At 41.6% G+C, this 24,732-nt stretch overlaps 1 protein-coding gene across 6 annotated transcripts in view; it reads left to right on the top strand.

Moving 5' to 3' along the window:
• Nucleotides 1–24,732, top strand: part of LOC126202989 (DNA ligase 4) — a 291,615-nt gene that overhangs the window by 191,649 nt on the left and 75,234 nt on the right. For 4 of the 6 annotated variants that reach the window (XM_049937183.1, XM_049937182.1, XM_049937184.1 and 1 more), the window contains exons 8-9: nt 16,807–17,129; nt 22,773–22,893. The exons of the other annotated variants lie outside the window; for them this stretch is intronic. In XM_049937183.1, the coding sequence (XP_049793140.1) occupies nt 16,807–17,129; nt 22,773–22,893 (444 nt within the window). The remainder of the gene's footprint in view (nt 1–16,806; nt 17,130–22,772; nt 22,894–24,732) is intronic. 6 annotated transcript variants of the gene reach the window in all.

Below are 24,732 nucleotides of genomic sequence, written 5' to 3'. Positions count from 1 at the left end.
ATCTCCGGAGTTTGGATAGGTTGGTGTTAGTGGGAAGTATCCAGATAACCCGGGTGGTGTAACACTGTGCCAAGATGTGCTGGCTGTGCACCAAGGCATGTTTAGCCACAGGGTGATCCTCATTACCAACAAACACTGTCTGCCTGTGTCCATTCATGCGAATGGACAGTTTGTTGCTGGTCATTCCCACATAGAATGCGTCACAGTGTAGGCAGGTCAGTTGGTAGATCACGTGGGTGCTTTCACACGTGGCTCTGCCTTTGATCGTGTACACCTTCTGGGTTACAGGACTGGAGTAGATGGTGGTGGGAGGGTGCATGGGACAGGTTTTACACTGGGGGCGGTTACAAGGGTAGGAGCCAGAGGGTAGGGAAGGTGGTTTGGGGATTTCATAGGGACGAACTAAGAGGTTACGAAGGTTAGGTAGACGGCGGAAAGACACTCTTGGTGGAGTGGAGAGGATTTCATGAAGGATGGATCTGCTTTGGTAAGTATAGAGGGAAACATTCCACGTGGGAAAAATATATCTAAAAACAAAGATAATGTGACTTACCGAACGTAAGCGCTGGCAGGTAGATAGACACACAAACACACACACAAAATTCAAGCTTTCGTAACAAACTGTTGCCTCACCAGGAAAGAGGGAAGGAGAGGGTAAGGAGTCATTCCAATCCCGGGAGCGGAAAGACTTACCTTAGGGGGAAAAAAGGATGGGTATACATTCGCGCGCGCGCACGCGCACACACACACACACACACACACACACACACACACACACACACACACACACATATATACAGACACAATATATATATAAGGAATTTGTGTATGTGTTTGTTATTGTCTCTATCAACATACCAACGCTTTCATTTGGTAAGTTACAGCATCATTTTTTTTTTTATATATATAAATGTTGTTGTTGTTGTTGTTGTTGTTGTGTTCAGTCCTGAGACTGGTTTGATGCAGCTCTCCATGCTACTCTATCCTGTGCAAGCTTCTTCATCTCCCAGTACTTACTGCAACCCACATCCTTCTGAATCTGCTTAGTGTATTCATCTCTTGGTCTCCCTCTACGATTTTTACCCTCCACGCTGCCCTCCAGTGCTAAATTTGTGATCCCTTGATGCCTCAGAACATGTCCTACTAACCAGTCCCTTCTTTTTGTCAAGTTGTGCCACATACTCCTCTTCTCCCCTATTCTATTCAGTACTTCATCATTAGTTATGTGATCTACCCATCTAATCTTCAGCATTCTTCTGTAGCACCACATTTCGAAAGCTTCTATTCTCTTCTTGTCCAAACTATTTATCGTCCATGTTGCACTTCCATACATGGCTACACTCCATACAAATACTTTCAGAAACGACTTCCTGACACTTAAATCTATACTCGATGTTAACAAATTTCTCTTCTTCAGAAACACTTTCCTTGCCATTGCCAGTCTACATTTTATATCTTCTATACTTCAACCATCATCAGTTATTTTCCTCCCCAAATAGCAAAACTCCTTTACTACTTTAAGTGTCTCATTTCCTAATCTAATTCGCTCAGCATCACCCGACTCAATTCGACTACATTCCAATATCCTTGTTTTGCTTTTGTTGATGTTCATCTTATATCCTCCTTTCAAGACACTATCCATTCCGTTCAACGGCTCTTCCAAGTCCTTTGCTGTCTGATAGAATTACAATGTCATCGGCGATCCTCAAAGTATTTATTTCTGCTCCATGGATTTTAATACCTACTCCGAATTTTTCTTTTGTTTCCCTTACTGCTTGCTCAATATACAGATTGAATAACATCGGGGAGAGACTACAACCCTGCCTCACTCCCTTCTCAACCACTGCTTCGCTTTCATGCCCCTCGACTCTCATAACTGCCATCTGGTTTCTGTACAAATTGTAAATAGCCTTTTGCTCCCTATATTTTACCCCTGCCACCTTTAGAATTTGAAACAGTACTCCAGTCAACATTGTCAAAAGCTTTCTCTAAGTCTACAAATGCTAGAAACGTAGGTTTGCCTTTCCTTAATCTTTCTTCTGAGATAAGTCATAAGGTCAGTATTGCCTTATGTGTTCCAATATTTCTATGGAATCCAAACTGATCTTCCCCGAGGTAGGCTTCTACTAGTTTTTCCATTCGTCTGTAAAGAATTCGCATTAGTATTTTGCAGCTGTGACTTATTAAACTGATAGTTCGGTAATTTTCACTTCTGTCAACACCTGCTTTCTTTGGGATTGGAATTATTATATTCTTCTTGAAGTCTGAGGGTATTTCGCCTGTCTCATACATCTTGCTCACCAGATGGTAGAGTTATGTCAGGACTGGCTCTCCAAAGGCTGTCAGTAGTTCTAATGGAATATTGTCTACTCCCAGGGCCTTGTCTCGACTCAGGTCTTTCAGTGCTCTGTCAAACTCTTCACGCAGTATCGTATCTCCCATTTCATCTTCATCCACATCCTCTTCCATTTCCATGATATTGTCCTCAAGTACATCACCCTTGTATAGACCCTCTATATACTCCTTCCACCTTTCTGCTTTCCCTTCTTTGCTTAGAACTGGGTTTCCATCTGAGCTATTGATATTCATACAAGTGGTTCTCTTTTCTCCAAAGGTCTCTCTAATTTTCCTGTAGGCAGTATCTATCTTACCCCCATTGAGATAAGCCTCTACATCCTTACATTTGTCCTCTAGCCATCCCTGCTTTGCAATTTTGCACTTCCTGTTGATCTCATTTTTGAGACGTCTGTATTCCCTTTTGCCTGCTTCATTTACTGCATTTTTATATTTTCTCCTTTCATCAATTAAGTTCAATATTTCTTCTGTTACCCAAGCAGTTCTACTAGCTCTCGTCTTTTTATCTACTTGATCCTCTGTTGCCTTCACTACTTCATCCCTCAGAGCTACCCATTCTTCTTCTACTGTACTTCTTTTCCCAATTCCTGTCAGTTGTTCCCTTACGCTCTCCCTGAAACTCTGTACAACCTCCGGTTGTTTCATTTTATCCAGGTCCCATCTCCTTAAATTCCCACCTTTTTGCAGTTTCTTCAGTTTTAATCTGCAGTTCATAACCAATAGATTGTGGTCAGAATCCACATCTGCCCCTGGAAATGTCTTACAATTTAAAACCTGGTTCCTAAATCTCTGTCTTACCATTATACAATCTATCTGATACCTTCTAGTATCTCCAGGATTCTTCCATGTATACAACCTTCTTTCATGATACTTGAACCAAGTGTTAGCTATGATTAAGTTATGCTCTGTACAAAACTCTACCAGACGGCTTCCTCTTTCATTTCTTAGCCCCAATCCATATTCACCTACTATGTTTCCTTCTCTCCCTTTTCCTACTCGCGAATTCCAGTCACCCATGATTATTAAATTTTCGTCTCCCTTCACTACCTCAATAATTTCTTTTATCTCATCGTACATTTCTTCAATTTCTTTGTCATCTGCAGAGCTAGTTGGCATATAAACTTGTACTACTGTAGTAGGCGTGCCCTTCGTATCTATCTTGGCCACAATAATGTATTCACTATGCTGTTTGTAGTAGCTTACCCACACTCCTATTTTTTTTATTCATATTAAACCTTCTCCTGCATTACCCCTATTTGATTTTGTGTTTATAACCCTGTATTCTCCAGACCAAAAGTCTTGTTCCTCCTGCCACCGAACTTCACTAATTCCCACTATACCTTACTTTAACCTATCCATTTCCCTTTTTAAATTTTCTAATCTACCTGCTCGGTTAAGGGATCTGACATTCCACACTCCGATCCGTAGAACGCCAGTTTTCTTTCTCCTGATAACGACGTCCTCTTGAGTAGTCCCCGCCCGGAGATCCAAATGGGGGACTATTTTACCTCCGGAATATTTTACCCAAGAGTACGCCATCACCATTTATCCATACAGTAAAGCTGCATGCCCTCGGGAAAAATTACGGCCATAGTTTCCCCTTGCTTTCAGCCGTTCGCAGTACCAGCACAGCAAGGCTGTTTTAGTTAATGTTGCAAGGCCATGTCAGTCAATCATCCAGACTGTTGGCCCCGCAACTACTGAAAAGGCTGTTGCCCCTCTTCAGGAACCACATCTTTGTCTGGTCACTCAACAGATATCCCTCCGTTGTGGTTGCACCTACGGTACGGCCATCTGTATCCCTGAGGCACGCAAGCCTCTCCACCAAAGGCAAGGTACATGGTTCATGGGGAAGGAAACAGAGAGTAACATTCCAAGTGGGAAAAATATATATAAAAACAAATATGCTGTAACTTACCAAACAAAAGCGTTGGTATATTGATAAGGACAATAAAAACACACACACAAATTTCAAGCTTTTGCAACCCAAGGTTGCTTCATCAGGAAAGAGGGAAGGAGAGGGAAACACGAAAGGATTTGGGTTTTAAGGGAGAGGGTAAGGAGTCATTCCAATCCCGGGAGCGGAAAGACTTACCTTAGGGGGAAAAAAGGACAGGTATACACTCGCTCGCAAACGCTCGCACACGCGCGCGCACACGCGTGCCCGCGCACACACACACACACACACACACACACACACACACACACACACACACACACACACATCCATCCGCACATATACAGACACAGGCAGACATGTGTAAATGCAAAGAGGTTGGGCAGAGATGTCAGTCGAGGCGGAAGTACAGAGGCAAAGATGTTGTTGAATGACAGGTGTGGTATGAGCGGCGGAAACTTGAAGTTAGCGGAGGTTGAGGCCTGGTGGGTAACGGGAAAAGAGAATATATTGAAGGGCAAGTTCCCATCTAAGGAGTTCTGATAGGTTGGTGTCAGTGAGAAGTATCCAGATAACCCGGACGGTGTAACACTGTGCCAAGATGTGCTGGCCGTCCACCAAGGCATGATTAGCCACAGGGTGATCCTCATTACCAACAAACACTGTCTGCCTGTGCCGGTTCGTGTGAATGGACAGTTTGTTGCTGGTCATTCCCACATAGAAGGCTTCACAGTGTAGGCATGTCACTTGGTAAATCACGTGGGTGCTTTCACATGTGGCTCTGCCTTTGATCGTGTACGCCTTCCGAGTTACAGGACGAGTAGGTGGTGGTGGGAGGGTGCATGGGACAGGTCTTACACCGGGGTGGTTACAAGGGTAGGAGCCAGAGGGTAGGGAAGGTGGTTTGGGGATTTCATAGGGATGAACCAGGAGGTTATGAAGGTTAAGTGGACGGCGGAAAGACACACTTGGTGGAGTGGGGAGGATTTCATGAAGGATGGATCTCATTTCAGGGCAAGATTTGAGGAAGTCGTATACCTGCTGCAGAGCCACATTCAGAGTCTGATCCAGTCCTGGAAAGTATCCTGTCACAAGTGGGGCACTTTTGGGGTTCTTCTGTGGGAGGTTCTGGGTTTGAGGGGATGAGGAAGTGGCTCTAGCTATTTGCTTCTGTACGAGGTCGGGAGTGTAGTTGCGGGATGCGAAAGCTGTTTTCAGGTTATTGGTGTAATGGTTCAGGGATTCAGGACTGGAGCAGATTCGTTTGCCACGAAGACCTAGGCTGTAGGGAAGGGACCGTTTGATGGGGAATGGGTGGCAGCTGTCATAATGGAGGTACTGTTGCTTGTTGGTGGGTTTGATGTGGACAGACGTGTGAAGCTGGCCATTGGACAGGTGGAAGTCAACATCAAGGAAAGTGGCATGGGATTTGGAGTAGGACCAGGTGAATCTGATGGAACCTTCTGATGAGGTAACAGTTTGTTGCGAAAGCTTGAATTTTGTGTGTATGTTTGTGTTTGTTTGTGTGTCTGTCGACCTGCCAGCACTTTCATTTGGTAAGTCACATCATCTTTGTTTATATATATATATATATATATATATATATATATATATATATATATATATATATATATATGAATTAATAGAGGGAAACATTCCACATGGGAAAAATATATCTAAAAACAAAGATGATGTGGTTACCCAAGTCTGCCAAACCAAAGTTTGGTACAGATTTATTGATGACATCTTCACGATCTGGACTCACCGTGAAGAAGAACTCCAGAATTTCCTCTCCAACCTCAACTCTTTTGGTTCCATCAGATTCACCTGGTCCTACTCCAAATCCCATGCCACTTTCCTCGACACTGACCTCCATCTGTCCAATGGCCAGCTTCACACATCCGTCCACATCAAACCCACTGACAAGCAACAGTACCTCCATTTTGATAGCTGCCACCCATCCCATATCTAACGGTCGCTTCCCTACAGCTTAGGTCGTCGTGGAAAATGAATCTGCTCCAGTCCTTAATCCCTGAACCATTACACCAATAACCTGAAAACAGCTTTCGCATTCCCCAACTACCCTCCCAACCTGGTACAGAAGCAAATAGCTAGAGCCATTTCCTCATCCCCTCAAACCCAGAACCTCCCACAGAAGAACCCCAAAAGTGCCCCACTTGTGACAGGATACTTTCCAAGACTGGATCAGACTCTGAATGTGGCTCTGCAGCAGGTATACGACTTCCTCAAATCTTGCCCTGAAATGAGATCCATCCTTCATGAAATCCTCCCCACTCCACTAAGTGTGTCTTTCTGCCGTCCATGTAACCTTCATAACCTCCTGGTTCATCCCTATGAAATCCCCAAACCACCTTCCCTACCCTCTGGCTACCTCACATCCGTCCACATCAAACCCACTGACAAGCAACAGTACCTCCAGTGTAAGACCTGTCCCATGCACCCTCCCACCACCACCTACTCCAGTCGTGTAACCCGGAAGGTGTACACGATCAAAGGCAGAGCCACGTGTGAAAGCACCCACGTGATTTACCAACTGACATGCCTACACTGTGAAGCCTTCTATGTGGGAATGACCAGCAACAAACTGTCCATTCACATGAACGGGCACAGGCAGACAGTGTCTGTTGGTAATGAGGATCAGCCTGTGGCTAATCATGCCTTGGTGGACGACCAGCACATCTTGGCACAGTGTTACACCGTCCGGGTTATCTGGATACTTCCTACTGACACCAACCTATCAGAACTCCTTAGATGGGAACTTGCCCTTCAATATATTCTCTCTTCCCATTACCCACCAGGCCTCAACCTCCGCTAATTTCAAGTTTCCGTCGCTCATACCTCACCTGTCATTCAACAACATCTTTGCCTCTGTACTTCTGCCTCGACTGACATCTCTGCCCAACCTCTTTGCATTTACATATGTCTGCTTGTGTCGGTATATGTGCGGATGGATGTGTGTGTGTGTGTGTGTGTGTGTGTGTGTGTGTGTGTGTGTGTGTGCGTGCGTGCGCGCGCGCGCGCGAGTGTGTGTGTGTGTACGAGTGTATACCTGTCCTTTTTTCCCCCTAAGGTAAGTCTTTCCGCTCCCGGGATTGGAATGACTCCTTACCCTCTCCCTTAAATTCTACATCCTTTAGTGTTTCCCTCTTCTTCCCTTTTTCCTGATGAAGCAACCTTGGGTTGTGAAAGCTCGAAATTTGTGGGGATGGATATGTGTGTGTGTGCGTGATTGTATACCTGTCCCTTTCCCCCTAAGGTAAGTCTTTCCGCTCCCGGGATTGGAATGACTCCTTCCCCTCTCCCTTAAAATCCACATCCTTTTGTTTTTCCCTCTCCTTCCCTCTTTCCTGATGAAGCAACCGTGGGTTGCGAAAGTTTGATATTTGTGTGTGTGTTTGTGTGTTTTTTTATTGTGTCTATCTACCAGCTCTCTCCCGTTATAAAATTGTAATTTCCTATTTCTGTTGTGGTACTTGATTTAAAGAGAAATGGTCATCATTAGCATTGGGTTCTGATTTTGTCTAGCATGAGACTGTTAAGCAAACTCAATACCACCACAAGCATTTACGTAGACTTAGGATTTTCCATGGTGTGTACATAATAATTTTTTTAATACAGCACGCGACTCTCCACCTTCTATGGTTAAGTTTGTGTGAGTGGCTGCTATCATTAATAAATATCTGTGTATGTTACACAGAATGTTGTAATAAACATTAGTTCTCAGAGGCCTGATGGCAACTGGTTACATTATGTACCAATTTTATTAATGATTGAACCTTTAATTTAATTGTACTGACTTTAGAATATTGAATGAGAAAAACAGAGAGCTCTCCTGCATTTATATTGACATTTAATAAATGATTTAATAAGAATAATGGTTTTGTCTTTGTAATGGCCAACCTATACTGCAAGAGAAATGGTTAAAATCTTTGAACCAGAAGTTTTTACCAGGTGTACCTGTATGAAATGAGCGTTTTTTTGTGAAAATGGAACATTTATTTTGAATTGAAAAGTAAAAACATTTTATTCAAAGTGTACTGACCATTGCTTTCTATACATTTTGACCACCTTTCTGGCAATTTGTGGACACCATGCCAAAAGAAATGTTTGTCTTTTGAAGCAAACCAATCAGACACCCAATTTTCGACTTCTTTGTAGGAATCGAAGTATTCCTCAGCCAATGCGTGTCCCATTGATGAAAACAAATGGTAGTTGGAAGGGGCCAAGTCTGGTGAATACGGCAGGTGGGGTAGCAGCTGCCAGCCAAGTGGTTTGATTGTATCCTGAACCAGTTTTGCTTTGTGTACAGGTGCATTGTCATGTAAAAAAAAATTACTTTGCCATGTCTTCTGGCCCATTCTGGTCTTTTTTCGATCAAATCATATTTCAGATTGATCATTTGTTGTCTGTAGTGATTGGTATCCACAGATTCACCAAGTTTTAGAAGCTCATGATACACCACACCTTTCTGATCCCACCAAACATAGAGCATTGTCTTCTTGCCGAATCGATCTGGTTGTGCAGTCAATGTTGATGGTTGATTAACCCATGATTTTTCCCGCAAAATTGATTTTCCTTCATGTCTTTGAAGCAAAATTTGACAAGTTGTTTTTCGGTTTTCGATCTGTTTTTCATTCAATTCATGTGGCACCCATTTTCCACACTTTTGGATCTTTCCCATAGATTTCAAACGGGCAGAAATTGTTTGTTGTGCTACATTTAGCATTGCTGCCATTTGCTTCTGACTCAAAGTATCATCTTCATCCAATATTGCTTGCAATTCGGCATCTTCGAACTTTTTTGGTGGTCTTCTACAGTCTTCATTTCTTACATCAAAATCATTATTTCTGAACCATTGAAACCATGTTTTGCATGTTGCTTCTGATAGATTATGATCACCATATGCCTTGACAAGCATTCGATGCAACTCTGCAGCACTTTTTTTCAAATGAAAACCAAAAATTAATGCTTTCCGCAAATCATCACTTTCTGGTACAAAATTCAACTTGTTAACACAATGAAAACATATGTTGTTGTTTGTTCCATGACTTCATGTGACAGATGTCATACCAACCAAACAAAAAAAATTAAGACTCGTTCGCAACAAATGTTCGGTATCGACACGTTTGTATCTTAACACTCATTTCATACCGGTACACGTGGTACCTTTGACCCACTGGCAGCGTGAATACTGAAATCACAGGATTTACCTTTTATGCTTCTTGAAACTGGTATTGGCAGCATGAATACTGAAATCACAGGATTTACCTTTTTTGCTTCTTGAAACTGGTATAACAGACAAATCTGTACCACTGTCTACCAGAAAATATCTTCCACAATTTCGATCTTTAACAAATAGGTGACATTGGTGGCTTGATGTGAGTAGTTGGGTAAAACACTCAGCCCTGTTGTGTCTACCCATTCTACTTTTCTTTATTTTGCCATTGTCAAGAATGAACACATTTTTCAGGCTTACATCATGTGCCAAATTTAAAATGACAATAGTAATATTTACCATTTTTATCAAATTTTGCTCTGCTTCTATATCTACTGTGTGATCTTTGCCTACTTGGTTTTCAAAACACCTTAATCTCATTTTCCAATTCCGAAATTTTTAAGAGAAGAGCACAGACTGACAGGGATGATGATTTGACGAAATGAACCGAAATGATACGCTGTTTGAACTTTCTCGACAAGAGTGCATTTCAACTATGATGTGTCATTTGAACTTTCTTATCCACTGTTTCATCAGATATTACTAAAATACTTCGAATACTACAAGGAAGTTTGTCAAGCCATTGTGATTTTAAGATCTTGTCTGACACATTAGTACCTGCACAGCCGTGCATTTTTCTTAACAGTTTTTAAATGTGATGCTCTTCACTTTCTTTAAATATGGTGAAAAGTCGTTCTTTTACAAGAGAATATTTATTGTTCTCATCACTTGTAAATAGATCCCATATATTATCAACAAATTATTGCTACCGGTCTTTAGCTGTACTAGCAACCATTGCGCTTTGATTAAACCAGATGTCTGGTTACTCAGTCAAAAATAACAGTACCTTAATGCTTACCTCATCAACTTCCAGTTTACTTTCAGGATTATTCCCTTCACATCCATTTTCTATTGACATTTAGCCTACTTTTTAACACAGTGTATGACAAATTCAAGTTTTTAAAAAAACACATTGAAAATTTTGCTGCAAATTACGTTGCAAATGTCATGTCGCCAATCATGTTGGAGTCACCAATTTAGTTAAGGACTTAGTTTAACATGGATCTTTCTCTTTATTTATTTTTATCTTGCACACAGTGAAAACTGAATTACAATAACAATGGAGTTACAACTTTCTTCTTTTGTCAAATACCATGGATGATATTTCTATTGTGCCAACATTACCTTGGCAAACATACTGTAGACATAGAAGTACTAATAGCAGTTTTTCATGTTCCGACTTGTTCTTTCTGCACATTCATCACTTACATAAATTGTACTTTTTACAGTTTAATTTTTAGAATAATTTTACACCGTGTAAAAAATTATGTATTGGACTTCTATAATTGTTCTTGAACACCTGGTGCAAAGCTAGGGTAATATAATGAGGATAGTAATTCTGACAGTATCATTAACACTCTTCTGTACAACTGCTTACTTTGTCACATCTAATAAGCATTGTATTCAATTCAAGTATTGAGAACAGCCAATATGTTTGTTCTGTTACATTGTTCATTAGCTACTTTGATGGATATTCTATTCCACAGAGTCTCTATAGTTGAGTGATTGTACTATATTTTGCATACTATCAACTGAAAATTTATTGAATTCAGAGAGAGCCCTAATGTTTTGGTTTGCAATTGTATGTACATAACAAATATGTTCAAATAGTGTTGGTCATTTTTAGTGTGTTACTTGTCTGAATCATTGTCTGTTGGCTTCTCATTGCTTGGCCAGTCATAATCCACTTAGTGTGCTGTTAGTTCTTGGTTTTTGGTAGTAACATTTAGTAAAGCTGCATTTTCGAGAATGCATGGTATCTGAAAATGGCTCAACAGTCATGTATGATTGTGAGTATGGAGACAAGACATGAAATATGTCATCATGCCTGCTACAAAACGTGTAAGTTGCTGCGTGACATTGTTAACATTGGAAAATGGATGAGAAGGTCAGCTCAAATCAACATATGAGGCACAATATAAAATAGAATAGTGTAGCTTGTAGCCTATGCAGATGACGTGGATATTATTGCAAGAACAGAAATAGCTACTAAAGAAATGTGTAAGTCACTGATGACAGCAGCAATAAAAGTAGGACTGGAAGTAAATATAAATAAAACCAAATACATGTGACTAATACGACCAGAACTAAATACAGTGTTAGAAATTGACCAGGCACAAATAGAATCTGTGAGTGAATTTGCCTGTCTGTGACCACTGATAATGTCACAGACTGATATTAGTATGGAAATAAAGCGGTGCATCCACCTAGCTAGTAAATGCCCAGTGTTAAGAGCTAACAGAATGTTTTGAATTAAACGTGTTTATGCAAAATCTACGGTGCAACTAATGAATGCAGAGCATGGCGTAGACAATGAACTTTACATATTATATAAAGATCTTGAATCACTTTTGTTGTTGTTGTTGTTGTTGTTGTTGTTGTGGTCTTCAGTCCTGAGACTGGTTTGGTGCAGCTCTCCATGCTACTCTATCCTGTGCAAGCTTCTCCATCTTCCAGTACCTACTGCAACCTACATCCTTCTGAATCTGCTTAGTGTATTCATCTCTTGGTCTCCCTCTACGATTTTTACCCTCCATGCTGCCCTCCAATACTAAATTGGTGATCCCTTGATGCCTCAGAACACGTCCTACCAACTGATCCCTTCTTCTGGTCAAGTTCTGCCACAAACGTCTCTTCTCCCCAATCCTATTCAATACTTCCTCATTAGTTATGTGATCTACCCATCTAATCTTCAGCATTCTTCTGTAGCATCACATTTCGAAAGCTCCTTCTCTTCTTGTCCAAACTATTTATCGTCCATGTTTCACTTCCATACATGGCTACACTCCATTCAAATGCTTTCAGAAATGACTTCCTGACACTTAAATCTATACTCGATGTTAACAAATTTCTCTTCTTCAGAAACGCTTTCCTTGCCATTGCCAGTCTACATTTTATGTCCTCTCTACTTCGACCATCATCAGTTATTTTGTTCCCCAAATAGCAAAACTCCTTTACTGCTTTAAGTGTCTCATTTCCTAATCTAATTCGCTCAGCATCACCCTACTTAATTCGACTACATTCCATTATCCTCGTTTTGCTTTTGTTGATGTTCATCTTATATCCTCCTTTCAAGGCACTATCCATTCCGTTCAACTGCTCTTCCAAGTCCTTTGCTGTCTCTGATAGAATTACAAAGTCATCGGCAATCCTCAAAGTTTTTATTTCTTCTCCATGGATTTTAATATCTACTCCGAATTTTTTTGTTTCCTTCACTGCTTGCTCAATATACGGATTGAATAACATCAGAGAGAGACAACCCTGCCTCACTCCCTTCCCAACCACTGCTTCACTTTCATGCCCCTCGACTCTTATAACTGCCATCTGGTTTCTGTACAAATTGTAAATAGCCTTTTTCTCCCTGTATTTTACCCCTGCCACCTTCAGAATTTGAAAGAGAGTATTCCAGTCAACATTGTCAGAAGCTTTCTCTAAGTCTACAAATGCTAGAAATGTAGATTTGCCTTTCCTTAATCTAGCTTGTAAGATAAGTCGTATGGTCAGTATTGCCTCACGTGTTCCAACATTTCTACAGAATCCAAACTGATCTTCCCCGAGGTCGGCTTCTACTAGTTTTTCCATTCGTCTGTAAAGAATTTGCGTTAGTATTTTGCAGCTGTAACTTATTAAACTGATAGTTCGGTAATTTTCACTTCTGTCAACACCTGCTTTCTTTGGGATTGGAATTATTATATTCTTCTTGAAGTCTGAGGGTATTTCGCCTGTCTCATACATCTTGCTCACCAGATGGTAGAGTTTTGTCAGGACTGGCTCTCCCAAGGCCGTCAGTAGTTCCAATGGAATGTTGTCTACTCAGGGGGCCTTGTTTCGACTCAGGTCTTTCAGTGCCCTGTCAAACTCTTCACGCAGTATCAAATCTCCCATTTCATCTTCATCCACATCCTCTTCCATTTCCATAATATTGTCCTCAAGTACATCGCCCTTGTATAGACCCTCTATATACTCCTTCCACCTTTCTGCTTTCCCTTCTTTGCTTAGAACTGGGTTTCCATCTGAGCTCTTGATGTTCATACAAGTGGTTCTCTTATCTCAAAGTTCTCTTTCATTTTCCTGTAGGCAGTATCTATCTTACCCCTAGTGAGATAAGCCTCTACATACTTACATTTGTCCTCTAGCCATCCCTGCTTAGCCATTTTGCGCTTCCTGTCGATTTCATTTTTGAGATGTTTGTATTCCTTTTTGCCTGCTTCATTTACTGCATTTTTATACTTTCTCCATTCATCAATTAAATTCAATATTTCTTCTGTTACCCAAGGATTTCTACTACTTGATCCTCTGCTGCCTTCACTACTTCATCCCTCAAAGCTACCTATTCTTCTTCTACTGTATTTCTTTCCCCCATTCCTGTCAATTGTTCCCTTATGTTCTCCCTGAAACTCTGTACAACCTCTGGTTCTTTCAGTTTATCCAGGTCCCATCTCCTTAAATTGCCACCTTTTTGCAGTTTCTTCAGTTTTAATCTACAGGTCATAACCAATAGATTGTGGTCAGAGTCCACATCTGCCCCTGGAAATGTCTTACAATTTAAAACCTGGTTCCTAAATCTCTGTCTTACCATTATATAATCTATCTGAAACCTGTCAGTATCTCCAGGCTTCTTCCATGTATACAGCCTTCTTTTATGATTCTTGAACCAAGTGTTAGCTATGATTAAGTTGTGTTCTGTGCAAAATTCTACCAGGTGGCTTCCTCTTTCATTTCTTAGCCCCAATCCATATTCACCTACTATGTTTCCTTCTCTCCCTTTTCCTACTCACGAATTCCAGTCACCCATGACTATTAAATTTTCATCACCCTTCACTATCTGAATAATTTCTTTTATTTCATCATACATTTCTTCAATTTCTTTGTCATCTGCAGAGCTAGTTGGCATATAAACTTGTACTACTGTAGTAGGTCTGGGCTTCGTATCTATCTTGGCCACAATAATGCGTTCACTATGCTGTTTGTAACAGCTTACCCGCATTCCTATTTTCCTATTCATTATTAAACTTACTCCTGCATTACCCCTATTTGATTTTGTGTTTATAACCCTGTAGTCACCTGACCAGAAGTCTTGTTCCTCCTGCCACCGAACTTCACTAATTCCCACTATATCTAACTTTAACCTATCCATTTCCCTTTTTAAATTTTCCAACCTACCTGCCCGATTAAGGGATCTGACATTCCATGCTCCGATCCATAGAACGCCAGTTTTCTTTCTCCTGGTAACGACATCCTCTTGAGTAGTCCCCGCCCGGAGATCCGAATGGGGGACTATTTTACCTCCGGAATATTTTACCCAAGAGGACGCCATCATTATTTAATCATACAGTAAAGCTGCATGCCCACGGGAAAAATTACGGCCGTAGTTTCCCCTTGCTTTCAGCCCTTGAAATAATTAAGTTCATTAAAATAAACCATCTGAAGTGTGTCGGCCATGTTTTAACATGGAATATGAGAACCAAAAAAAAGTAGTTTCAAAAATTATTGGTGGCAGAGGATGGGACACATGCTGCTGGAAAGGGATGAATGGAACGATGTCCTGGAGCAAGCTAAGGCCCACCAAGGGCCATAGAGCTGAGAAGAAGTAGTAAAATGGGTGAAAAAAGTTCTTCCAATAGCAGAAGGATGTTTAACAACATAGAAACATAAATAATCCATGAATATATGACACATTACAAATAAAGTTAATATAGTTACATAATTCCAACATTTTGTTAGTAAAATACCAAGCAATTCAAATTTGTTTATTATTTGTTCATTTATCTGTCAGAGTTGTGTACAATATCTTGTTGGTGATTTTTTTTGAACATTAATGTTCATTCTCAAGCTATTGCCGAGATTTCAAGTTTTGTTAGAGCATAATTCCACTGATACACTTGCAAGATATCTGCATGAAACAGATCCACATTACAAATGTGGTATGTCACTAATTCAGAAGTGTTACTTTCAAGAGTATAAGCTATTCTCTTGACTGTACCATTTCTGCCACCTCTGTATTATGGTACCACATTTGTTATGCGTTTTATGCAGCTGTCTTGCAAGTGTATTAGTAGAATTATGTCCTAACAGACACTTGAAATACAGACAATGGTTTGAGAATGAATATTATCATTCAAGATTAGTCACCACCAAGAAATTGTATGCTGACAGTAACCTGTTCAAATAATAATTAATATAGTTAGTCAGTTATTTACAATAATTTTGTCTTTACTTAAGAATTATTTTTTACTTGCTACATTTATGCAGCTATTTGCTGTCTCTACAACTGGTGTTGGAAAAAAAAAAACACCACTTGTCTTTCTATTCATATTTTCATTGGTGAAATTGATTTCAGTTGGAGTACCCATATTCAGTGACTTAGGGTGCAAATGCAAATACATGAACAACTGCTGTCTGTTGAAGTTGTTATCCACAATAACCAAAAGTGTTGATAAAGACTATGTAGCACTTTTAATAGTACTGCATTATTTCTCAAGATGCTAAAAAATGAATGTAGTTATTTCATACGTTAAGAGAGTCACCGCTACATGTCACTGATAGTAGTACCACACTTTGATGTGACCTTTCTTCTGATCAGTAAAAGTCAGCTGACTTTGGGCTGCTATAGAATCTTTACACTTGTTGCCAATCTTAACTATTTAAAAGTTTTATGTACCATAGCAATAAAGTAGCCATTGTGAAAACAGTGTTGATTCCTGTGTGGTGTTGTGTGTAAGGGTTGTTAGTGGCACATATTCCAACATACTGTCAGTGACCAACACACTCATAAAAAATTATATGCTTTAGTCTATGTTCAGAGTTGTTATTTCATTAGGCAAGATAATTGTGACTATAGACTGAAGAAAATGATTTTTCTGTTTTTATCAAGAAAAATGAGTACAAACGCTGTATCTGGTCCTTCTAGATATTCACCATCAACATTCACATCACTTTCATGATACATTAACCTATTACATGTTTTATATGTATATATAACCTATAATGTGGCTGCCCTGGCAGGCGGAAGCAGGGCTTGTCCAACCAATCACCAGCTGTTTCACCTGAAAGTGTTTGATTAGTACATTTTGTACTCAGCTGTTACTATTAACTACTTTGTACCATGGGCCATTGAACACAAGAGACTTGCATAAAATGAGTTTAAATTAATAATATAAAAAGAAAAAAGTAACTAGTTGAAATTGTTTCTCCATTGCTAATCTTTGCAAATATCTCACCATTCTACATTAAATTTAATATGTATCTTCCTCCCTAGGTGACAACATTGATGTCAAGTCATTGAAGGGTGGTAGCTATTTACAACCATGCTATTGTGTGTTCGACATACTTTTTTATAATGGTGAAGTTTTGACTAATAAGCCATTGTGTGAGCGTATCAAATATCTCAACAGTCTCATTACTCCTTCTGAAGGGGTTGTGTTACAAACAGAAAGAAATATAGTTAAGACCAAGGATGAAGTGATAGAACATTTAAATGAAGCCATTGACAATAAATTAGAGGGAATAATCCTTAAAGATCCAGAGTCAGTGTACAAGCCAAACTCGAGGAAAGCTGGATGGTTCAAAATAAAGCCTGAGGTATGTATTTGTTTAGTTGTATCTTCAACATATTCTTAATATGTTAATAAAACACAAAATTGAAATCAAATAGTGATTTAAACACAGAGCACCCCTTACTACAGTTACAACTTATTGAGTGGGGGACAGGTGTCTAAGAAAGAAGTAACTATTGCTGAACTGTTTGTTTTGTCTCTCTCTTTGTTCTTCTCAGGGGATAATGCTCACCTTGTCCTTGGAACTCGGTAAGCTAAATGTTCCTCCTGCATTGTGCTAAATGGCTTGTAGCAGGGGGAGCTCTACCTGTGTTGAGTTGGTACAGATTTGTAGAACTCAGCTCTCCTGAGATGGGATGTCTGGGAGAGTCCTTGGGAGTTCCTGCAATTCCTCATCTAATAGTGGAAGGTGGGAAATCTACATCCAGTATTGTGATAGAATTGTCTTTGCCTCTGGTTAAAGCCCTCCACCTGACACCAAACCGGAGGAACACAAGACGATGCTGCAAAATGTTAGCCCTGCTTCCACCCCTTGAGTGAGAATGGGTGTCTTCACTGATGCAGTCAGCACCTGTGGAAATAGAGGATGACCTGTGAACCCAAGTGGCAGGCACCATTTTTATCAAATGACAGTGATTTGTAGCAGGGCACATGCAGTGTGCTCAGTCACTTCCAGCAGAGCCTGCTCCACATCTGAACATCTCAGATTTGGACAACCCCTCCTTGCCCCCCTGCAAGGAAACGGAATGAAAACTATAAAATTGTTAAGGCTTTCATGGCCACTTGTTCACAAACTGCCTATTGGCATGTGTGTTGCATTCTTCAGCTGATGTTCATCTGATGATTTTTCTGATGCTTTACCAGTATGAGTGGCTGGCATTGTCATAGTTTCAGCCTCCATAGCTGGTGGTGGACTGGAACCAAGCTCGCAGTCACAGACTGCATGTACGTGGCACGCCAATATCCAAGGCCACAGTCATTTCCGGTGTGGTTCTCCTCTCACTACCTGCAATGGTCGTTTGCTGCAGTGGGGGGAAGCCAGGATCCATTTACTTTGAGGCTTTATTCCTTCTTGCTGAAGCTATTTTTGTGTTTGTGTATTTCTATAGCATCTCTCAACAAGTGGGTGTAGTAGCTCTTCTCTACAGCCAGAACTCCCATGTTGGTGAATTTTACTATGTGGTCAATCTCACACAGTAGGTGCTCTGCCATGGCCAATTTCTACACCTGCCACAATTTGCAATGTTGCTTGTGTTCTGTGATCCTGCTGTTGATTGATCATCTAGTCATTACAACATAAACCTTTTCTGCACGTACATGGTATGCGGTATATTCCCGACATTGCAAGTGGGTCCCTTGTATCCTTTACCGATCTGAGACACTCTTTGATCTTCTTTGTCTGTTTGTAAATAGTCTTTACGCTATGTTTGTGCAATATATGGTTCATTTTGTCCATCACTCTGGGAAAATATGGCAGAAAGGCCATACCCAACATTTATTTTTCTGATGCGTTACTTTGCTGAGTGTTTAACTCTGTTATTTTTCTAATATAACTGGTGGAGTACTCATTGCTCCTCAGAACACCTTCCGGGTGTTGCATTTCACGTCTGAGGTGCTGTGGCTAACATATTCATCTTGAAACTCCCTGGCAGATTAAAACTGTGTGCCGGACCGAGACTCGAACTCGGGACCTTTGTCTTTCGCGGGCAAGTGCTCTTGGTAGGAGTTCAAGTCTCGGTCCAGCACACAGTTTTAATTTGCCAGGAAGTTTCATATCAGCACACACTCCACTGCAGAGTGAAAATCTCATTCCATATTCATCTTGCTTGCATTACAAGTGTATTAATCATCCCCCTTTTCTGGCTCAGATAGTGATTTGCTAGTCTGTGCAGGTATCAGTCCATGTGTGTCAGTTTTTGATATACACTCCTGGAAATGGAAAAAAGAACACATTGACACCGGTGTGTCAGACCCACCATACTTGCTCCGGACACTGCGAGAGGGCTGTACAAGCAATGATCACACGCACAGCACAGCGGACACACCAGGAACCGCGGTGTTGGCCATCGAATGGCGCTAGCTGCGCAGCATTTGTGCACCGCTGCCGTCAGTGTCAGCCAGTTTGCCGTGGCATACGGAGCTCCATCGCAGTCTTTAACACTGGTAGCATGCCGCGACAGCGTGGTCGTGAACCGTATGTGCAGTTGACGGACTTTGAGCGAGGGCGTATAGTGGGCATGCGGGAGGCCGGGTGGACGTACCGCCGAATTGCTCAACATGTGGGGCATGAGGTCTCCACAGTACATCGATGTTCTCGCCAGTGGTCGGCGGAAGGTGCACGTGCCCGTCGACTTGGGACCGGACCGCAGCGATGCACAGATGCACGCCAAGACCGTAGGATCCTACGCAGTGCCATAGGGGACCGCACCACCACTTCCCAGCAAATTAGGGACACTGTTGCTCCTGGGGTATCGGCGAGGACCATTCGCAACCATCTCCATGAAGCTGGGCTACGGTCCCGCACACCGTTAGGCCGTCTTCCGCTCACGCCCCAACATCGTGCAGCCCGCCTCCAGTGGTGTCGCGACAGGCGTGAATGGAGGGACGAATGGAGACGTGTCGTCTTCAGCGATGAGAGTCGCTTCTGCCTTGGTGCCAATGATGGTCGTATGCGTGTTTGGTGCCGTGCAGGTGAGTGCCACAATCAGGACTGCATACCACCGAGGCACACAGGGCCAACACCCGGCATCATGGTGTGGGGAGCGATCTCCTACACTGGCCGTACACCACTGGTGATCGTCGAGGGGACACTGAATAGTGCACGGTACATCCAAACCATCATCGAACCCATCGTTCTACCATTCCTAGACCGGCAAGGGAACTTGCTGTTCCAACAGGACAATGCACGTCCGCATGTATCCCGTGCCACCCAACGTGCTCTAGAAAGTGTAAGTCAACTACCCTGGCCAGCAAGATCTCCGGATCTGTACCCCATTGAGCATGTTTGGGACTGGATGAAGCGTCGTCTCACGCGGTCTGCACGTCCAGCACGAACGCTGGTCCAACTGAGGCGCCAGGTGGAAATGGCATGGCAAGCCGTTCCACAGGACTACATCCAGCATCTCTACGATCGTCTCCATGGGAGAATAGCAGCCTGCATTGCTGCGAAAGGTGCATATACACTGTACTAGTGCCGACATTGTGCATGCTCTGTTGCCTGTGTCTATGTGCCTGTGGTTCTGCCAGTGTGATCATGTGATGTATCTGACCCCAGGAATGTGTCAATAAAGTTTCCCCTTCCTGGGACAATGAATTCACGGTGTTCTTATTTCAATTTCCCGGAGTGTAGTTATATATAAATACACAAAAACAAGAATAACTGCAGCAAGAAGGAAGAAAGCCTCAAAGTAAATGGATCCCCGTACTGCAGTGAACAAACATTGCAAGTAGCAATTGGAGAACCGCACTGGAAATGACTGCAGAGAAGCACTTGACGTTGCCGTGTCAGGTACACATATTCTGCAGCCGTGAGCATGGCTCCAGTCCACCACCAGCAACGGAGGGTGAAACTCTTGACAATGCTAGCCACTCATACTGGCAAAATGGTAGAAAAATCATCAGACAAACATCGGCCAAAGAACCTGAGACAGAAGCTAACAGGCAGTTTGTCAGAGTGGACACTGTCCTTCTTTCCCACTATTTCCCTAAAGGGCTTCATCACTAGCTTAACACTGGAGTTCCCAATGAGAACCAATCTGACCCCTTGTGCTTGTTCGGACCTTTACGGATGATATTCGGAGAAGCTGCAATGCTAGAAAATTGTACCAGAATGCAGAAAGACCTGCAGAAGATTGATGCTTGGTGCGGGGATTGACTGTTGACCTTCACTATAAACAGGTGCACTGTCTTTCACATAAATAGACAGAAGGGCATATTATTACACAAGTGATGAACAAGTACTGGAAGCAGTCACATCCACAAAATATCTATGAGTATGAATACAGGGCAGTTTAAAGTTGAACAATCACATAAAGGATAAGGCACATATCAGACTGAACTTCATTGAAAGAATCCTCAGGAAGTATAGTCCACCCACAAAGGAGGTAGCGTACAAAGCCCTCATTCAGTCAACACTTGAATATTTTTTGTCAGTCTGAGATCTGTACTAGGTAGGATTGATAGAGGAAATAAGAAAGATCAAAACGAGAGCAGCTTGTATCATTAAAGGTTTGTTTAGATAGTGAAGAAGTGTCAGAGAGATGCTCAGCAAACACCAGTGGCAGGTGATTCAAGAGAGGCATTCTGCATCATGGTGTGATTTACTGTTAAAATTCCGAGACCATAGATTTGTAGAAGAGTCAACCAATAAGTTGCTTCCTTCTACATAAATCTTGAGAAAACACCGTGAAGTATAAAATTAGAGAGGTTTGAACTCGTAAGGAGGCTTACTAACCATCATTCTTCTGATGAACTATTCGCAACTGCAAAAGGAAATGGACAAATTGGAAGTGGGCCACAAACATGGGTTCTACAGCATGTTGGAATTTAGGGTAGTGAAGCAACAGCTGAAATAGGTACAGATGTCTGTGTGGAAAATACAGTTTCGCAGTGTGCTGACACCACGCACTCAGCTGCCTCACTATTGAGACATATAATCGTGCATCTCTTTGGACTAGGGATAAAGCTCAACAAGCTATTGTTGGTAAAACAGACAAATGACTGAGGCATTCTTCATTCTGGCAGCATGGCTGGGAGGAAGTATTTTTAATGCACCTCCAGATAGGACACTTCTCCAGCACATCGATTTCTCCTCTGGTGAGAGGCCCTACTAATGTGCAGTGCTTATTGTGTACAGATGTCTGTAAGCCACATTTTAACAGAATGTATTTTATATCAAGATATAAGGAGAGAAACTGGCTTACCAGCTTAACTGCACACTATTGTGGGAAATAAAGACTCACATGTGATTTGTGTTTTAAGCTACTACATAATGACTGACTTTCAACTTTGGTAGTTAGTTTGAAGATTTTAAGGTGTTTTCAGGGCGGCTGGTTCATCCTATTATTTCCCAAAGATCAGTCATTCACTGTTCCATGTCATATTATGTTAACTATTTTGTGGTAATAGTCCGTGTGTATTAACAATGGGTTTTACAAAAGAAATGAGTCTTACGTATTTTGTTGTTCTGTGTGAAAATGTGTGTATGAGTTAATGAGAGTGGAGTGGGTTACGCGAGATTTATATTTCATATTTTACCTTTTGGGACATAATTTTTAAACAGTATTGCCATATTTGTCTCCAATTTGTTTAGCAAGGGCACTGATGATCTCACTGTTTGTGCCCATACATACCACCAATCTCCTCCTCCTCCTCCTCCTCTGACATGGTCTGTGCCTGTGTTGTAAGGTTCTAAGGAGGGAGGGGGGGGGGGGGGGGGAAGGGGGTTGCATGTGTGTCTTGTGTTCCCACCCACATGATCTGAAGAGGAACAGAAATTCTAAATTGAGCAGCAATTTTCCCTATATTTTCATGGGTCTATCTGCTTCTCAAAGTTTTATCTGTACATCCATGGTGATCTGTCCTAATCACATTGTTAACATACTGTTCAATAATGTTACAAAAAGAAATTACTTTTGGATATGAACCAAGGGACATTGTTGCTTTACAGTATACAGGAGGTTTAATGGATCAAGTGGATGCCATAATTATTGGTGGTTACTATGGTGATGGGCGAAGAAGAGGAATCATTAGTCACTTTCTTTTGGCTGCAGCTGTTTCAAAAGATGGAGGTATGTATGGTTACTTAATTGTTATTTCAGCTTACGGTTGACTTAGGCACACAACTGGCCATTAAAATTGCTACACCAAGAAGAAATGCAGATGATAAATGGGTATTCATTGGACAAATATACTAGAACTGACATGTGATTACATTTTCACACAATTTGGGTGCATAGATCCTGAGAAATCAGTACCCAGAACAACCACCTCTGGCTGTAATAACGGCCTTGATACGCCTGGGCATTGAATCAAACAGAGCTTGGATGGCGTGTACAGGTACAGCTGTCCATGCAGCTTCAACACGATACCACAGTTCATCAAGAGTAGTGACTGGCGTATTGTGACGAGGCAGTTGCTCGGCCACCATTGACCAGACGTTTTCAATTGGTGAGAAATCTGGAGAATGTGCTGGCCAGGACAGCAGTCGAACATTTTCTGTACCCAGAAAGGCCCGTACAGGACCTGCAAGTTGCGGTCGTGCATTATCCTGCTGAAATGTAGGGTTTCATAGGGATCAAATGAAGGGTAGAGCCACTGGTCGCAACACATCTGAAATGTAACGTGCACTGTTCAAAGTGCCGTCAATGCGAACAAGAGGTGACCGAGACGTGTAGCCAATGGCACCCTATACCATCATGCTGGGTGATACGCCCAGTATGGTGATGACGAATACACGCTTCCAATGTGCGTTCAGCGTGATGTCGCCAGAACGGATGCGACCATCATGCGACCAGCATTGTGTTTTCAGCCAGCACAATTTAGATGTGCAGTTTAGTGTGTGTGTGCGTGTGTGGGTGGGTGTGTGTGTGTACGCACACACGCTCTATTTTGAAATAGGATTTATCTGAAAGCTAGCAGAGTTTTCATTCTTTTTAGTGTGCCCCTCAAGGAACCAATGCCTCTACTATTTGGTGGGTTATTGCCTTTACTCCTGGATTATTTTCATTTTGTCTTACTATCAAAACACAAGTGTGTAAACTACCACAGAAGTGTTAGTAATAGCCACCACTGTGAGAAATGTCAGCATTGTAGTATTACAACCTACATGAGGAATGATAGTGGCCATTTATGGAGATGCAGCAATAATTACTACTGCTCTCCTGTACTGGAAAAACAGCTACCAATCTTGAAACTTCAAGCTGATTTGGCAGTAGTTCAAGAGGAGCAGTTTTGTGAGCTGCAGTCTGCAGTAGGAATTTTAGGATCAGGCCAGAATACTGGATTACTGTCAAGCCTCCCATATCAGTGGAAAGATCCAGGAGATGCTTCACTCAAAGAACCTCCAATAGCTTCAACACTTTGGAGAATGAGGAAGTATCCATACAACGCAAGAATTTCATAAGTAGTCTAACACTACAGAGGATAAGGTACTAGCTAAGAGTTGGAAGAAAAGTTTTTAGGTGATCAGAAAGGTCTTAATGATAGGTGGTTATTATAGAAGGGCACCATCAGAACTGTTACAGAACTCTTTGGGAAATGATTACAGGGTAACTAGAAGTTTTAAGCAAAGTACAGGTCTCAGCATTGCCACTTGTGATTAAGGCTTTCTGGCAAAAGATCTTGGAAAAGAAGATTGTGTAATAACAGTAGGGTATGCACCCAATACTTTGGACTGTAACCTTAATAATACAAGTGTAATGCCATTGGGAACATTGCTGAGAATGTTCCTCATATTGGTGTAAATATTGCATCACATTTTGAGCAGTTTTGTAAGTCCTGGGTGAAACATTTTACAGAATATATTCGAGGTAGAGTGACATTTACATATAGATATGATTAATGCATCACCTTTTTACGCATTCATGTCATATTCAGTGTGCTTTTCATCTGAGCGCTTCTGGTAGGAG

Source organism: Schistocerca nitens, chromosome 9, assembly GCF_023898315.1.
Source record: "Schistocerca nitens isolate TAMUIC-IGC-003100 chromosome 9, iqSchNite1.1, whole genome shotgun sequence".
In the NCBI taxonomy this organism is placed as follows: Eukaryota; Metazoa; Arthropoda; class Insecta; order Orthoptera; family Acrididae; genus Schistocerca; species Schistocerca nitens.
This window is presented reverse-complemented; position numbering and strand designations above follow the sequence as displayed.